Source organism: Antechinus flavipes, chromosome 3 (assembly GCF_016432865.1).
Source record: "Antechinus flavipes isolate AdamAnt ecotype Samford, QLD, Australia chromosome 3, AdamAnt_v2, whole genome shotgun sequence".
Lineage (NCBI taxonomy): Eukaryota > Metazoa > Chordata > Mammalia > Dasyuromorphia > Dasyuridae > Antechinus > Antechinus flavipes.
The window spans coordinates 287089987-287109621 of NC_067400.1; the positions used below are offsets into that span (position 1 = coordinate 287089987).

At 33.9% G+C, this 19635-nt stretch overlaps 1 protein-coding gene across 6 annotated transcripts in view; it reads left to right on the forward strand.

The window, feature by feature from the left end:
- SH3KBP1 (SH3 domain containing kinase binding protein 1) overlaps positions 1-19635 on the forward strand; it is a 457572-nt gene that overhangs the window by 349745 nt on the left and 88192 nt on the right. For all 6 annotated transcript variants that reach the window (XM_051985147.1, XM_051985148.1, XM_051985150.1 and 3 more), the window contains one exon: positions 16717-16824. In XM_051985147.1, coding sequence (XP_051841107.1) covers positions 16717-16824 — 108 coding nt within the window. The remainder of the gene's footprint in view (positions 1-16716; positions 16825-19635) is intronic.

Sequence of the window (19635 nt, forward strand, 5' to 3'; positions counted from 1 at the left end):
TCATCAAATGCTTTTTCTGCAACTATTTAGATAATCTTGATTTTTGTTAATTTGGTTATTGATATAGTTTATGCTATTAGTTTTCCTAATATTGAACCAGCCCTGCATTCCTGGTATAAATCCTACTTGGTCATGGTGTATTATCCTGGGGATGATTTTCTGTAATCTCTTTGCTAATAGTTTATTTAAGATTTTTGCATTAATATTCATTAGGGAGATTGGTCTATAATTTTCTTTTCTCTGTTTTCATCTTACCTGGTTTAGCTATCAACACCATGTCTGTATCATAAAGGGAATTTGGTAGGACTCCTTCATTCCCTATTTTTTTTCAAAAAGTTTATATAGTATTGGAGTTAATTGTTCTTTAAATGTTTGGTAGCATTCACATAGAAATCCGTCTGGTCCTGGAGGTTTTTTTCTTAGGGAGTTGATTAATAACTTGTTCTATTTCTTTTTCTAAAATGGGACTATTTAAGTAATTTATTTCCTCTTCTGTTAATAGGGGCAATCTATTTATTTTTAAATATTCCTCCATTTCACTTAGGTTGTCAAATTTATTAGCATAAAGTTGGTTAAAGCAACTCCTAATTATTGCTCTAATTTCCTCTTCACTGGTAGAAAGTTCTCCCTTTTCATTTTTAAGACTAACAATTTGATTTTCCTCTTTCCTTTTTCTAATCAAATTAACTAAAATTATCTATTTTGTTGTTTTTTTTTCATAAAACCAACTCTTAGTTTTATTTATTAATTCAATAGTTTTTTTACTTTCAATTTTATTAATCTCTCCTTTTATTTTTAGAATTTCAAGTTTGGTATTTGTTTGGGGGTGAGAATAAACTTTCAATAAACACCTGTGTGCCAGATATTAAGCTAAGCATGTTACAAATATTATTTCATTTGATTCTAACAACAACCTTCCAAAGTAGGGGCTGTTTTTATCCCCTTTTACTGAAGAGGATTTTGGGCCAGACAGCACTTAAATGATGTGCTCAGGGTCACACAGCTAGTAAGCATTTGAGGCCAGATTTGAACTAAATTCTTTCCCTCCTAAACCTAGGGGCAAATCCACTGCATCAGCTTTTTGCCCCATATATAATATAACATAATATCTAAATATAAAATAAAATTATTTATGTACACATATATCACATTGTTTAGCTCTATAACTATATATGTAAAATTATAACTGCATATATTCGTATTTAAATATAAATATACATATGTATATATTTATTTATATAGCACTTACTTTTTTTTTTTTTTTAACAACTCCAAGTGTGGTGACAATCTTTTTTTAGAAATTAGGAGATAGCTTGCTAGGGATCAAGTGTTTCAACCCAATTCATTGCTTGCTACTGTGGCATGTTGCTTCTAATGATGAACAGAATTAGTTATTTAGCCAGTTTCTTGGTTATTCTTGCGGAATGTCCTTGTGTGGCTTTGGTGTAAATAGCATGTTAAAAATCACATCATTGATTTTTCCTGGAAATAATCAACTTGAATGCCCTTGATTCCTGTCCATCACTATACAAACCCAAGGACTTATGGATTTCTGAGTGATAAGATTCTTATTTAAGCCTTCCTTTATTTATAACTGGTTTGTGAGAGACAATCTCCCAGATTACCTGCAGAGTACATTTAATTATAGCTTTTCTGTGTAGAGATATTGAACAATAATTTTATTTTACTTTGAGGGATACCTTTTCTAGTTATGAAGGTTATATGAACAGTAAAGCAAGTTCTCTTACAATTAAAAACCTCATTTTTATCTTTCAATTCAGAAATGTTTCTTTTGTGAACCCATATTGCCTTATATTGAAAACAGAAACACTAGTTTTTTTTTAAAGATAATATGTAGGAGCACGGAATTTAGAGCTTAGAGAATCCCTAATACTACGCAGTACATTACCTTCATTCTATAGATGAGGAAGCTGGGCAGGTTGAGTGACTTATTCAGGGTTATATTAGGACTAGAATTCAAAGCCAGATTCTCTGACTCCATGGCCAATGATTTTCCCCCATGCAATGTGACATCTTGGTTTTGTACTTACTTGGTAAATGCAAAATTAAGCACCATATATTTTATAGACTCTTAAAAATCTTAGTAGTAATAATACTACCAATAATAATTATTATTTCAGGTGCCAAAAAGAGACTATATCCACCCACTCTGGGTGTTCTTTAGTACTCTCTTATGGGCTTCCTTCTTTTCTCCTTTTATGCTACTTCACTTGGTCTCATCAATTCCAGTGGATTCATTTATTATCTCTTTGCTGCTTATTCTCACATTTACTTGTTCAGTACTAGTCTCTATGCTGCTGATGTTTAGTCTTGCTTCTCTACTTTTTATTGGAAATCTCAAATCACATGTTAACAGGCTAAACTCAGAATGTCCAAAATTGAATACATCATTTCTTTCTCCCCCAAACTCTCCCCTCTTTCTAACTTCCATATTACTCTTGAGAGCTCCATCATCCTTGCAGCCATCAAGGCTCATAACCTTGCTGTCATCCTCGACTCCTCACTCTTTCTCCCAACTTCCCAGTTTGTTGCCAAGGCTTGTTCATTTTACTTTTATGACATTTCTCATATATGTTCCTTTTTCTCCTCTGTCTATGTTGCTGTCCCAGTGCAGGTCTTCATCACCTCACACCTGGACAATTGCAATAGCTTTCTGATTTATCTCCTTACCACTCATCTGTCTTCATTCCAGTCTATCTTCCATTCAGCTTTCAAAGTGATCTTCCTGAAATATTATTATTGTATAACAAATGATGAGCAGCCTGCTTTCAGAAAATCCTGGGAAGACTTAACATAAACTGAAGCTGAGTGAAGTGAATAAGAGAACATTGTATCACTATTTCAGAGTCCAATTCTTTTTGTACATCAAAATAACTGTTTGGACAAATATACTTATTTTGTATTTAATTTATACTCTAATATATTTAACATGTATTGGTCATCTTGCCATCTAGGGGAGGGAGTGGGGGAAAGGAGGGGAAAAATTTGAATAAAAGGTTTGGCAATTGTCAATGCTGTAAAATTACCCATGCATATAACTTTTAAAAAAAAAGCTATTAAAATTAAAAAAAGAGAGAGAGAGAACATTGTACATAACAGTAAGATCAATTGTATTAGACTTGACTCTTCTCAAATGTGGTGATCCAAGGCAGTTCCAATAGATGTGGGAGGGAAAATGCTATCCACATCCAGGGAGAGAGCTATGGAGACTGAGTGTAGTCTTTTCACCTTTTTTGTTTGTTTGCTTTTTCATTCTTGTGATTTTTTTTCCTTTTTTTGGTCTGATTTTTCTTCTGCAGTATGACATATATGGAATTATGTTTAGAAGAATTGCACATGTTTAGTCTATATCAGATTGCTTGCTATCTTGAGAAGGAGGAAGGGGAAAGGGAGGGAGAAAAAAATTTGGAACACAATAAATGAATGCTGAAAACTATCTTTCCATGTATTTGGGAAAATAAAATACTATGAAAGGAAAAAAAATGATCTTCCTAAATTACAAGTCTAACCATGTCATCCCTTCTCCCTTCATATACATACTTAATAAACTCCATTGGCTCCCTATCTTTGCCACTATTAAATATAAGATCTTTTGTTTGGCATTCAGTTCCCTTTATATATGTGTGTGTGTGTGTGTGTGTGTGTGTATACACACACACACACACACACAACAGCATTGTTTCCCACATTTCCAATCTTCTTATACTCTTTACATACTCTGTGAGTCAGTGACATGGCATCCTTCCTATTTCTCACATATAGGACTCCCCTTCTCAATTCTGGACCTTGTCATTATCTGACCTCAGTGCCCAGAATATTCTTCCTCATCCCTCTCCTAGTTTTCCTTCAGTTGCCAGCTAAAATCTCACTTCCTGTGGGAAGCATTACCTGGCATCCCTTAATTCTAGAGTCTTCCCCCTGTTGATTATTTTTAATTTATTCCATTTTCAATTATTAATTTCAATTTATGTTCAATTATATTCAATTTCAATATCTCCAATTTATTTAATATTCAATTTCAATTTATATTCAATTCAATTTATTCAAATATATTCAATTTCAATTCAAATAATTCAATTTTATTGAATTCAATATATTTTCAATATATTCAATTCAATTAAAACTCTCCTTTGTGTATGATGGACTATATGATGTCTCCCCCAGTTGACCTTATTGAAAGCGGAGGACTGTCTTTTGTCTCTGTATCTTCAAGGCTTATTAGCACAGTACTTGGCACTTAATAAATACTTAATTGATTGCATGACTGTAGTTATGTGAGACCTGAGTTTGAATTTGACCATGGATATTACAAGTGGCCCTAGGAAAGTTGCATAAACTTAGAAAATAAATTAAAATATATATTCTAAAATGATAAAATATTATTTACTTTGTAGTATGAGGTAGCAGATAGAGAGCAAAGAATCAGTAGGCAATCAGTAAGTATTTAATCAGTTTCCTGTAATGGCTCATGTATTGAATTTCATACTAGCAGTGTGAATTCAGGCCAATCCCTTCTCCTCCTAGTATCTCTGTTGTTTGTCCTTTGTTTTCAGAGGACCATGACATCAGGAAGGGGATGCTATGATATGCAGGTGAAGGAGGGCTGGCCAAGGTCATCTGCCTCACTTTCCCCTCCAGTACCATCTGGGTCCAGTGGCAAGATATAGATCAGGACGACTGGAGATGGCCTTGGATGCCATGGGACACCTTGGCCTTTTAAGCTAAAGTCTTTCTTAGGTCTCATTGTACTTCTGACAACTCTTTTTAAAAAGAAAGGGAAAAATTTTTGGATTCAGCTCACTAAAGTTCATTAAAGAAATGTTCAAACAATTTTGTTATAAGAATTTCTTGTGTAAATTAGTAAACCTTTAAAGGTAGTGTAGTGATGAAACAACAGTATATTTATTAGACCATTCAACATTTTTATGAACTTAGGAATTTTGTTCTTAGCATCTTAATTCTCACAATGCAATTGTTTTCAGATTCTTTTTGAAACACATTCTTAATTTCCTTTTAATTACTATTCTAATTAGGGGGAATTCTAGGAATTCTAGGAAAAAAATCACAGTAAGTCTACTACTTGTGATTTGTACACTGTATATGTCTTTTGGATTTTATTTTATATTGCATATTAAAAAGGCTTTCTTTTAAAGCAGATCCAGATAATTTTGTAAAATCTATTGTGAGAACCCATTTGCCTGGAAGATAGTAAATCTAGTTTTAGTATTCATGATTTATGGCTTTCATTGGCAAGCGAGAGAGAAAAATCAGTGCTTTATTAATCTTTCATAAAAAACACATTTAAATTTAGTAATAATTTATTGCCAGACTAAGCTAGATACATATGATGGTATTTGGTACCACCAAAAATATCTTCTCTAAAAGCTCCACTTATTGATGGTTCTTTATAGTAATGCTATTGATAAGATCACCATTTATCCTGACAGAATTGATTTAAACAACTCAGAATAAAACAAAATGACTCATATTATATTAGAGGTAAACACAAACATTAGTCAAGTAGTGGCCCAAGCACTAATATTATAGGAAGTTATCTTCAAGGATTCACTTTTCATTTTTCAAAATTGTTATAATTTACTTTTTGCTTAGTATCAAACTTGCCTTTATAGTTTTATGATATAGCTTTTAGTTGGTCCATTAAAGATCTGAGGACAAATTTCACTCTTGAAATAAATAGAATTCAGAATAGTATATGATAAAAGAGATGGAAAATGTATACAAGTTCTAAGGAAGGAAAGATCATTGCTGATTCAGGAGTATTCAGGGGGACTTCATGGAAGGGTCAGTATTTAAATTGAGATGTAAAGGCAGATTTATTGATACACTGGTTAGAACACTGGGCCTGGAGGGAAGAAAACCTGAGCTCAAAGCTGCCCACAATTTCTTCTTTAAAAAAATTTTTTTATAACACTTCTGTTTTACAGTTTTCAAAATATTAAGGCTATAATCAATATGTTTGCAGCCATATTATCCAGTGAATCTCATTTTAAGCTACTTAAAGTGATATATTCAGATGAAACTCATTTAGGAAGCTTCTTTACCCAATATAACATAGTGTAGGATGATAACCAGCTGTCTTAAAAAAATTTTTTTTATGTGCTCATTTTGCTTTTTATTCATTTATTTATTCATTTTATTTCACTTGCTAGTTTATTATTTTTTAGCTTTTTTTATATTTAAGTTCCAAATCCTCTTCCTTTTTGCAGCCCCCTCCTCACCTATTGAGAAGGCAAGGAATATGATATCAGTTTTATGTGTGAAGTCATGTAAAACATATTTCCATATTAGCTATGTTGCGAAAAAAGAACAAGAAAATTTTTTATAAAAATTGTGCTTCAGTTTCTAAATGTATTCAGAGTTCATCAGTTTTCTATATGGAAGTAGATGGGAATTTTAATGATGAGTCCTGTGAAATTGTATTGAACAAAGTCACTAAATTTTTGATAATTGATCATCATTACAATATGAGTGTTACTATGTATAATATTCTTCTGATTCTGCTCACTTCACTTTGCTGAATCAGTACATATAAATTTTCCCAGGTTTCTTTTTTTAAAGCATTCTGCTCTTATAACACAATAATATTTTATCATAATCATATGTCACAGCGTGTTCAGCCAATCCCAATTAATTGACAGCTCCTCCATTTAAAATTCTTTGCCACCATAAAAATAGCTGCAATAAATATTTTTTAAATTTTTATTTTTTTAAAAATTTTTTAAATTTTTCTTTGAAATCTATGGTATATAGATCTGGTAGTGATATTGCATGGTCTTAGGGTATGCACAATTTTGGGGTATTGTTCTCTAGGATTGTTGGACCAATTCACAATTCCATCAACAATGCAGTAGTAACTCTAGTTCTTCAAATCTGCTTTGACATTTATAATTTTCCTTTTCTGTCATATTATGCAATCTCATAGGTATGAGGTAGTATCTCAGAGTTGTTTTAATTTGTATTTCTCTAAACAATAGAGAGAATATTTTTTTATTACTCTTGATGGTTTTTATTTCTTCTGAAAATTGCTTATTCAGATCCTTTGACAGTTTATCTATTGGGGAATGGCTCTTATTTTTATAAATTCAACTCAGGTCCCTTTATATTTGAGAAATGTGCCTCAGTTTCTTCAACTGTAAAATGGGGTTCATAGTAGTACCTACCTCTCAGGATGATGATGAGAATGAAATACAATATTTATCAGAAACTTAGCACAGTGTCTGATACATAGTAAACACTTAATGAATGCTTAATTTGCTTCCTTCTCCTTTCCTAAAAGTTTTTAGAAATTTAACAGACCAATATTAGGAACTAAGGGCTTTGCAGAGGCACAAAGAAAGAAAAACATTGAATGCATGTATACATTAGTCCAGTTAGGCATGGAGGGATAAGACTTGAAAGGTAAGGAGATGATAGCTCACATAGGACCTTGAATCATGGACCAAGGAGTTTGGACATAATTCAGTTATAGTAATACATTTTTTAAATAGTAGCTTTTTATTTTCAAAATACATGCAAAGGTAGTTTTCATTATTCACCCTTGCAAAACCTTGTGTTCCAAATTTTGCCCCCTCCCTTAGATGGCAAGTAATCCAATACATGTTAAACATATGCAATTCTTCTATACATATTTCCACAATTATACTGCACAAGAAAAATCAGGTCAAAAAAGTGGGGGGCGGGGGGATGAGAAAAAAAGCAAGCAAAAACAACAAAAAAGATTTAAAAACTATGCTGTAATAGAATATGTTCTAAATCTTCTCTTTTTGGATGCAGATGGCTCTCTCCATCACAAATCCATAATTCCTTTTATCATACATTTCTGTAGTACTCTGGGATTTCCTAAGCACTTTCCTCATCACAACTCTGTGGCTGTAGTATAAATCAGAGCTTCTTAAACTTTTTTCACTCACGACTCCTTTTTGCTGTTTTTATGTGTCCTAGGTATATAGATATAATAATCAAACATTTACTGATATCAAATCATAAAGAAATTTATTTTTCACAATCCCCGTATTCAGCTATGCTATGTGAGAGGTGATGAACCACAGTTTAAGGAGCTATGATGTAAACATCATTAATCCTATTAGATTAAAAAACAAAAAGAACAATTGAGGCTTAGATTAAATTGACTTTCAGTCAGTTAACAAGCATATATTAAATACCTACTATGCCTTGGTTCCTTTGTTAGTCTGAGAATACAAAAACAAAAATATAGCAGTTTCTGCCCTACAAGTTTACGTAACCAAGTGTCAGAGCCAGTCTTTAAAAGCATGTTTTCTTATTCTCAAAATAATTTTTTATGGAAATCTTTTGTGTTTTTAATTCCTTCAATATGCTTCCTCTTTTTTCTCCCAGAAAGCCATTTCACTAAACAAATAATAATTTTAGAGACAAAAGAAAAAAAAGGGGGAAAATTAATACATCAAAAATGACTAAATTATGTGCAATACACTATAGTTGTAGAACTTTCCCCCTCTGCAAAGGGATGTGTTGGGGTTGACTCTTCATATATATATCTATTTTGAGCATTACTTGTAATTTTGCAATATTCATTTTGGATTTTTTTTTTTGCTGTCTCTGTTTATATTGTTGTAGACATTGTGTTATATTAATTTCTTGGCTTTGCTCACTTGATTCTGCATCAGTTCATCTCAATCTTTTAATGTTTTTCTATAGTCATCCTCTTCCATACATAGTAAGTTTCCATTATGTTCCTTGCTATTTCCCGTTCAACAAGACATCTACTTTATTTCTGATTCTTTGCTGTCATAAAAAATGTTGCTATAAATATTTCGTATAGATCAAGAATTTCTTATTATCAATAACCTTCTTGGTATGTAAGTCAGGTAATAAGGTCTCTGAGTGAAAGAATTTAGGCATTTTTGTCACTTTATCTTTATAATTCCAAAATACTTGTGCTGATTCACACTAACAATACACTAGTGTTCCTAAGCTCAAAGGCCAAATTACAGAGATCTTTGTATAGTGTGTGTGTGTGTGTGTGTGTGTGTGTGTGTGTGTAAATATATTCATTCATTCATTTATTTGTTTGTTTTGCTGAGGCATTTGGGGTTAAGTGACTTGCCCAGGGTCACACAGCTAAGAAGTGTTAAATGTCTGAGATTCAGATTTGAACTCAGGTCCTCCTGACTTCAGGGCTCTATCCACTGTGCCACCTAGCTGCCCCTAGTTTTTATGTTTTTTAATACAATTTTTATTTTAAAATATAAAAACCTTTCTTATCTCTCAGTCTCTGTAAGATAGGCCATAGGTAGGCTAATTTGCCTGCAGTATGTCTATTTTCCCATAAACTCTCCAATATTGATTATTCCTGTCTTTTTTTATCTTTGTAAATTTGCAGGTTTTGAGGTGAGACCTCAGAAACCAGTATTTATGATTCTTACTCAAGTAGTTTTTACCGTTAGAGGGTTTTGAATGGAGGAATGGATGCCTAAATAGATAATTATTAGCAAGGAAGAACCCTGTGCAGAGAAGAACTCTGTATAAATGAATGAATGAAAGGATAATAAAGCACCCATTAAGTGTTTATGATGTTCCAGTTACTGTTCTTAACGCAGGATACACAAGAAGGAAAGCAAGACTGCACTGCCCTTAGGTAGCTTACATTCTAATGCAGAAAGACAACATATAATAAGAAAAGGGATGGTAGTTTATGGAGGCATTATTTGGAAATGTTTGAGAAGAAAAGCTCAAGTGCTGGATCAAGATAACATAATCATTGCTCACCCAGAATAGTCCCAGAATAAGAGTCTAACATTCTGGTAGATGGAGGAATGAGGGAGTTGACTGAATGTAATTTTGGGAGGGGAGTCACTATTGTGATGTATGTTAGAGTGACCATTACACAGACTATATATTTCCCCCATGAATTTCTGCTAACTATAGGTTATGCTAATACTACTTTTTTCCTGCTGTCTTTCAAACTATAATGTTGATAAGTTTACTTTAGTAACCAGCTTATGGGAACCTTGGGAGAAATTTGAGCTGATCCCCCAGCTGTGTAGAATAATTACATCTCTTGAGGATTGGGGGGTGGAGAGGGGAAGTGGTAACAAGCTGAACCCTGAGAGCTGTGGGTTCTTATATAGATGGAGCTGTCTCTCTATAGTCCCTTGAGGTTTTTTGCAGAAAGATTTCATTAAAAATATTGAAAGTTGCTTCCTTTTAACATGGGTGGAATGCTATAGGGTATGAAAACTTGAGGGACTTGAGGCTCACTTAGCAGCTAATTCATATTCTACCCGGGCAACCTATACAGTATTCACTTTCCCAATTTACGCCTCCACACAAGCAGTCTTCTCAAATCTCGTTGCATTTGATAACTTGGAAATCATTTACCAACAGCTGTGAGAGCTAACCACCAAAGGAGAAATGATGTGGCAAAGTGGTATGAAACTTTAACTTGGGCCAGGTGTTAAACTAATTCCTTCACCCACCATCCCCCTCCCCGTAGGTTGGAAAGTTTTGTTTTGTGTAGTGCTCATCCACTCAAGTAAGGTGCAGGGTTTTCTGAGAAAACCAGGACTTCCCTTTTAGCAGGCTTAGGGACTAAAGATCATCCAAGCTGTTAATATCACACATATAGTCTGATATCCTACAGTTCCCCTTATGTAGTATTGCTTTGATTAATGCTTGGATTATTATTATTTTTTTAACTATGCAGAGTTTTTTAACTATGAAAAAGTCAAAATGTGGGCTTTTATTTTTGTTGTGTTCCAAGACCAAACCAAGAGTTCGTTTGAAATGCTTGGAAATGAGTGAGCTAACCTGGAGGTGATGAATGATAGCAGCTTCTGAAAGCTTCCTCCAAGGGCATCTTGAAGGCCCTCTTTGATTTTCAAGGATTGTTTCTTACAATATTACTGCTGTGAAGAATGGAAGCTGAGAATAAAACCATAGAAAGTTAGATCTGAAAAAGACCTAGAAATCTTATAAATTTAACCTCTTACTTTTACAGATGAGGAAACTGAGGTCCAGAGAGTTGAAACCAATGGGTCATACATAAAATTATAGATTTAGAAGTGAATATAGCTGTTAATGTTCAACACTTTGGCTTTACAGATGAATGAAATGAAATCCCCAGAAATTAATTGATTTGTTGTAGTCCACACAAGTGATAGTGATTTCTTTTTCTCTATGCTAGACTCCTGAAGTCTTTGAATAGTCAGAAGAGGAATTTTCTTTAGAGGCAATGACAGACTAATAAATGCAGACTTTTACTACACTTGCATTTCTTTTTCATCTGTCACTTCCCTACTTCTAATTGAAAGAGAGAAACAGAAGAGTATCTACTATCCTCAGAATCAGAATTCAAACCTAGGACTTCTTCCTCCAAATCTGGTAGTTCTTCCATGACCACATACTTCCCTTCAGTGACTCATCCAAAATTATACTACATAGCTGATTCCTCATGGGGAAAGTGCTTAAGTCTTTGAGCCCTATAGAAATGTGAACTACTATTACTATCCTTATTATTATGCATGAGATCCAAAAGGATGGTATGACTTTACAAGATGACACATAGTTTAGAAGCATAGTTGTTTTTGTTGTTGTCTTTCATTCTCAAGTATTATTTTTCCTATTCCATCATAATACCTTTCTCTTTCTCTCTTTGTCTAGTTTGCCTAGGCTACCTGTAACATGGTAGATAGGATAGGTATTGCATTGAGGGCCAATGTCCTAGCTTGGACCTTTTGTCCTTCATTTCTAATTTATTTTTTCCTGGGATGCTTCTGAAATCAAGAGAACTTAGTTGCCATTTGACTTAGAAATAGGTGACAGGGATTAGTCATTCCTCTGTGTCCTAAGTATACTCTAAAGAGGGTGATGATTTATCATTTTTTTTCTCATTAGTATTTTATTTTTCCATTTATATGTAAAGGTAGTTTTCAATATTCTTTTTGGTAAGATTTGATATTCCATTTTTTTTCTCTCTTTTTCCCTTCCTCCCAAGACAGCAAGCCATCTGATAAAGGTTAAACATGTACAATCCTTTTAAACATATTTTCATATTTGTCATGTTGTACAAGAAAAATCAGACCAAAAGGGAAAAAACATAAGAAAGAAAAAACAAACAAAATTGAAATTACTATGCTTCTATCTATATTCAGTCTCCATAGTTCTCTCTCTCTGGATAGAGATGGCATTTTTCATTCCAATTTATTGGAATTGTTCTGAAGTGATGATTCATCATTAGGAAGTGTTAAAGGTCCTGTTCTCCCTACTTCGGTAATGCTAGAAGATGTTAGTAGTAGCTTCCTTGGATCCCTAAGATATACATAAATATATTTTGCTTTGTCTCTCAGTTTTATCTTTTAACAAGAAAAGCAACATTTACATTTTATAAAGCCCTATTAAATGTTTTACTCCAAGTACCCACCTAGTAGTAGAACATAAAGATGATTTCTTGGTCCCTTCAGAAAATTAATTTTGGAAGAATAAATATCCCACCTCGGGAATTGGTTTTTGTATGATTAATTCAGCAGTGAAAAGTTTATCTCCATATTCTTCATCTTGGGAGCAAAATCGGGATCTAAGTGTATTCAACCAATAAGGCTTCCCTTTTCTTATACACTTTCCTCTCAGACTTATAGTTGATATCTTTTATTCCTTACTTGCGCCTGCTACAAAATTTAGCAGTATTTGGTTCTTATAGTATTCTCATTTCTCTGTTGGTTAGTTTCCTGTTCATCCTATTAACTGCTTGTATATTTCAGCTTTTGGTTTTGTAAGAGAAAACTTCATCATCATTTTCACTTCTCATTTTGATGTCAAAATAATTCTTCTGGTTTTGCCTTAATTTAGCCTGTGAGTCTTTGGGAAAAAAATTTTTTTTCTCAAGTTTTCTGTAGACTGCCATCTCTCATCAGATATCCTGATATTAATTACCATTTTCCTTCTGTTCTTTCAACAGGCTTCATTTTTTTTTCAACAGGCTTCATTTTTTTAGTCCTCTTAAGCCAGTTTATACAGGCAACTAATGCCCCATTTTTTTTTTTTTTTTGGTGTGAAGTTTATATTTCTTCCCAGCAATCAGAACAAGCAGACAAGTATTTTAGCCTTCCTTTGATCATGCCAACTCCTATTTCATTTCCATATCCTTTTAAGATAGATAGCATATTTTTTCATAATAATTTTATAAGATAGTTAGATACAAGTGTCATTATGATCCTCTTGCAGATTAAGAAATGAGTCATAGACAAATTCATACTGTGATTTCCAATAAGGAATAGGGGCAAGATAAATCCTAAAATAGTCAACCAGGCCAATTGGCATTAAAAAAAAAAGATACATTAGATAGAAAACCACTCCACAAAGTTTTGTAATATTTAAAAAAATACTAGAAGTCTGTCACATAGCTTCATGTTATTTATTGGATAGAAGGTGCTTCATTAATTTCATAATAAAAAGGAAAATTGCTATTATACTGTAATTTTTCTTTTACTGTTAGGGATGGAACTAAATGAAACATAAATGCTCATTCAGGAATACTGAGAAAACTAGAAAGAAAGATTTCAAAAAAATAACCACAGCAAATCAATTATGAGGCAACATAGTCCTAATCAGAGAAAAAATAAATGTGAACCAAGTCCATGATCTTGAGGTCACAACTAAAGTCTAAAAATCACTATCTTGAATGGTTAGTATGAGTAAATTAGAATAGATGAGAGATAGGAGTATCTCTAGCAGCTGATATTAGAGCCAGCTTTTGAATAAGGGGGAAGGCACTTTACTTGGTGATAAGCAGGGAAGACATTGCAGGTGGCCAGAATTTATCCAGGAACAGAGATTAAATAAAGGAAGGGGAATTGATGAGATTTTTTTTTTTTTTTTGATCCATATAATCTAAATTTTTAATTAAGATTTTTTGAAGCATCTACTATTTACAAAATACTGTGTTAGGCACTGGAGATACCAAGGGAAAAAACAAACAAAAGTGGTTCTTTCCTCAAGATGCTTACTGATTGGTTATTTTTTTTTTAATTTTTAAATAACTTTTTATTGATAGAACGCATGCCAGGGTAATTTTTTACAGCATTATCCCTTGCATTCACTTCTGTTCCAATTTTTCCCCTCCCTTCCTCCACCGCTTCCCCCAGATGGCAAGAGTCCTTTACATGTTGAATGGGTTGCAGTATATCCTAGATACAATATATGTGTGCAGAACCGAACAGTTTTCTTGTTGCACAGGGAGAATTGAATTCAGAAGGTATAAATAACCCGGGAAGAAAAACAAAAATGCAAGCAGTTTATATTCATTTCCCAGTGTTCTTTCTCTGGGTGTAGCTGCTTCTGTCCATCTTTGATCAATTAAGGCTCTCTTTATCGAAGAGATCCACTTCTATCAGAATACATCCTCAAACAGTATCATTGTTGAGGTATATAATGATCTCCTGGTTCTGCTCATTTCACTCAGCATCAGTTCATGTAAGTCTCGCCAGTCCTCTCTGTATTCATCCTGCTGGTCATTCCTTACAGAACAATAATATTCCATAACATTCATATACCACAATTTACTCAGCCATTCTCCAATTGATGGGCATCCTTTCATTTTCCAGCTTCTAGCCACTACAAACAGGGCTGCCACAAACATTTTGGCACATACAGGTCCCTTTCCTTTCTTTAGTATCTCTTTGGGGTATAAGCCCAGTAGAAACACTGCTGGATCAAAGGGTATGCACAGTTTGATAACTTTTTGAGCATAGTTCCAAATTGCTCTCCAGAATGGCTGGATGTGTTCACAATTCCACCAACAATGTATCAGTGTCCCTATTTTCCCACATCCCCTCCAACATTCCCCATTATCTTTCCCTGTCATTCTAGCCAATCTGACAGGTGTGTAGTGGTATCTCAGAGTTGTCTTAATTTGCATTTCTCTGATTAATAATGATTTGGAACATATTTTCATATGTCTATAAATAGTTTCAATTTCTTCATCTGAGAATTGTCTGTTCATATCCTTTGACCATTTATCAATTGGAGAATGGTTTGATTTCTTATAGATTAGAGTCAATTCTCTATATATTTTGGAAATGAGGCCTTTATCAGAACCTTTGATTGTAAAAATGTTTTCCCAGTTTATTGTTTCCCTTCTAATCTTGTTTGCATTTGTTTTGTTTGTACAAAAACTTTTCAATTTGATATAATCAAAATTTACTATGTAAATTTTGTGGTCAATAGTGATCTCTAGTTCTTCTTTGGTCATAAATTCCTCCCTCTTCCACAGGTCTGAGAGGTAAACTATCCTATGCTCTTCCAATTTATTTATCATCTCATTCTTTATGCCTAGATCATGAACCCATTTTGACCTTATCTTGGTGTACGGTGTTAAGTGTGGGTCAATGCCTAGTTTCTACCATACTGATTTCCAATTTTCCCAGTAATTTTTGTCAAATAATGCATTCTTATCCCAGAAACTGGTGTCTTTGGGTTTGTCAAACACTATATTATTAAAGTTATTGGCTGTTTTGTCCTTTGAACCTAACCTATTCCATTGATCAACTAGTCTATTTCTTAGCCAATACCAAATGGTTTTAGTAACTGCTGCTTTATAATATAATTTTAGATCTGGTACAACTAGGCCACCTTCATTTGATTTTTTTTCATTAATTGATGAGTTTTTTTAGTTTTTTTTTTCAGAGAAATTCTACTTCCAACTTCCCCTCAATTAAAAAACAAACCATCAGTTAACAATGTGGATTCTCCAGGATTATATCAGATTCTTCTACGAGAGGAACTGAGATAATATAACGCAAATGCAAATGGGTATTTCAAAGTTTTTTGGTTGTAATTATTCCAAAAGGATGCATGCACAATATCATTACAGCAATTCAAATTTTGTTGTGTTCAGTCTGGTTAATTTTTAACTTAGATGGGAATCTTGTCCTTGTAATTGTTAATTCTGAACTTAGATACAAATTTTTATTTCCTGAGATCAAATTTAAGAGTATTTATAGTATGATTTAGAGGGAAGAGGGGGAAAAGAATAAGCATTTTTATAACACCTGCTACATCTCAGGCACTATGCCTAATACTTGTACAAATATTATCTCATTTAACCCTTACAGTGCAGGAGGTACATTTATAGGAGTGCCAACATGAGAAGTGAGGATATCATTGAAGAAGCATAAAGAAAATAACTTGAGTACCTGGTTTCCAAGCAAAAAATTCAACTATAGATAGAGATAGCATGATACCAGGGAAAGAACTCTAGGTTTGGGCCCTGAGGGCCTTAGTTCAAATCTCATTCTACTGCTTGCTGAACTCCTACCTTGGACAGCTACTTACTCTCTATTGGGCCCAATTGTCTCATCTGCAACATGAATGAACTGAACTTGCATGATGCTGGTGCCTGTTTTACTCAGTACGTGACAGGGCATTTGGATTACCAGATTGTTTGCTTGGGCAATTACTATATTGCTCACTTGTTTCATTCATACAGTTCTGTAACCCTCATGAATCTCTGTCCATTGGGTTTTCTTGGCAGATATACTGAAGGGTTTTCCCATTTTCTTCTCTTGTGTGGTTTCCTTCTCCAGAGCTTAAGTGATTTGTCCAAGTTCTGCAGCTGAAGAAAGAGACAGAGACATAGATAGAAAGAATATCCATTCAGTATGTCTGCTATTTCTCAACTTCTTCCTTTTTATGTTTTAGGATTGCATCGATGTAGGCTGGTGGGAAGGAGAACTGAATGGAAGACGAGGAGTATTTCCAGATAACTTTGTGAAACTTCTTCCACCTGATTTTGAAAAGGAGGGGAATGTAAGTATATATTTTTTTAGTTTATAGGCTCTAAAGAGATGGGATTTCTTTTCTTCTCTAAGAATTCTTTCTGTCAAGCTCTCTCATTTCTATTCTTTATTCTGATTGGCACATTATCCACTTATTGGTGTCCACAAATGCCATTGGTTATGAAGACCATTTTGTATCTTGCTGTTCTTTCCATGCTGGGTTCACATGCAGTCTATTCAGTCTTTCTTTGTGGACTCCAATTTTATTTTCATCTTTGACTCTGACTTCGGTGCTAAAAAATGTTTTGGTTCCATTGAACTGCCCCATCTTGGATACATTGAATACTGGGTGGATGTCTGTGCTACAGTTGCTTTTGATATGAAATGAGAACATAGACATGAAAACACTTTGAAAAGTTAAAATTGTCATCTGGCCATTCTTGCAGTGAGTATAGACTTGGTGAACTGGCCACCCACCAAAACTCTCGCTCTACCGATTCTTTCTTGACATGGTAGTGAATATATGTACATGGAAGTGACTAGTTGCAGAAGCTGGCTATTGTCTGTTCTGGCTAACACAGTGATCCAGTCCAGTGATAGACTGATTTGATACTCGATACTGAAGATCAACCAGTCAGTCAGCAAGCATTTATTAAGTGCTTACTGTATGCCAGACAAATCTAGTTTCAGGAGACTAATTATAAGAGTTGGAGAGATGATCATGTTTTTCTAATTATTCCTAAACATTTTTCAAGATATATTGACTCACAACTCATAGTTCACCATGATATATTGAAACATATTAGATTTGGCTGAATTTATAATGACTACAAGGAATATGAAAACTGCCAGGGCTTTTCTCAGGTCCTTCCAGATGAAAGACAGTTTCCTCCAGGCTTAAAGAGTTTCTGGTCCTTAATAAAGTCTTCAGTATACTAATACAAATATTAACATCTGTGTGAAATAAACAGGACAAGTCTTTACAGCAATCCAATTTGAGGCTAAATCAATTTTACTAATTTACACGGAAAAAATGCCATTTATGATATAATTTCTTATCGTGTCCCCATTTTTATTGGGTTTGAAGACCCTAGCACTGCTAGTAGGTTATGACACATATGATTGAGCTTGTGGACCTATTATTCTGAACTTCTGATTGGTTCAATCTTGGTAGACATTCAAGAACTTCAGCATCCCCTTGTACAGGGGATATTAATTGGGGAAGAAACTATAATAGTTAGACCTTCATAATTAGCCCAAGGATATACCTTGTATTTCTCTCAAGGCATATAGTCTGTCTAATCCCTAGCTTCTTAAAATGTGGTTCACAACCCCTTATAGGGTCTTGTAAACTGAATGTAGAGAATGCAAAATTATTATTTATTATTATTATTGGTAAATATTTGATGACTATACCTATTTTGTATAGCTTTATACCTGGGATCATGTAAAAATTTCCTAGACAAAAAAGGATCATAAATGAAAAAAGTTTAAGAAGTCTTAGTCAACTCAAGAAGCATTTATTAAGTCTTCAAAGAATTCACAGTATAACAGGAGACATGTAAACAACTATGAATAATGAAAAGGACACCCAGGCCAGATGGCCTTGTTACTCTGTTCATCTTTTCTCTCAATTTTTCGTTATTTAGCCATTCATTATTTGCATCTCTCTTGGTAGTCAAATTTTTATCTTGGAGAAAGAAGGTCCTCAGTTCTCCTTCCTAGAGCATGCTCACCAGTAGCTGACACAAATTATCTGATTTGATACTTATAATATCCTTGTGAATTAGATGCTACTATTATTCTACTTAAAATTAGGACACATAAGTAGAGCAGAAGATAAAATATTGAACCTGATATCTAGACGACCTGAATTCAAATACTATCTCAGACACTTAATAATTTGGGCAAATTATTTGATCTCTCCAAACCTAAGTTTTCTTATTTGTAAAATGGGGATAATAAAGCACCTCTTTCCTAGGTGATTGAGAGGATCAAATGAGATAATATTTGTAATGCAATTTGCAAGCTTTAAAGTACTATATATGAATGCCAGTTTTTGTAACAATTGAATGAACTGGAGCTCATAGAGAAAGGAAGGAAAAAACATTTTATTAAACTTCTTCAACATGCCGGGTACTCATTGGTTTCTCACAACAACCCGATGGTTGAAGAACCTGAGGTAAACAGAGTGATCAATCAGGTTACAGACCAAGTCTGAAATGAGATTTAAATTCAGGTCTTCCTACTTCTAGGTCTAGCACTCTGTCCACTGCACCATTTTGCTGCCCCTAAATATTAAATGACTTTCCTATAACTATGTCTTTTTCCCCCCCAAATCTGGCATTCTTTCCATTCTGTTACCTTGTTGAAATCTCTTGGTAGCAGGACCAAATAGAACAATAGTACAATAATGTCAAATCCCACCTTCCAAATCCTGCCCAAATTCATAAAACAAGTCAGAGAAAAAGAAATCATCCATTAAACAGCAGCCAACTCTGCTGTCTTTGATGAGCACAGCAGAGGGAATGAATTAAAATCAAGGTATAGAATTAACTAATGAAAGAACAAAGTAAAAAATTTGATTGTCAAAAATCTAGCTTGCATAGGTGTCATGCATAGGTGTACTTCCTAACAGAGTTTTGGGATCATATCCTACCCCCTCAGAGATGCTGGCCTGAAGTAAGATTTTTGAAGGATGGGGATCTTCATTATCTGTCCCTTCCTACTCTGTACTTTATAGCCTTTTAAATCTACCTCCATAGGCCAGAACCTTTATGACCTCTCCCATCTGCTAAGTGCAACAATTTTGTAGAGGATACCCCTTCTCCCACAGATTGCC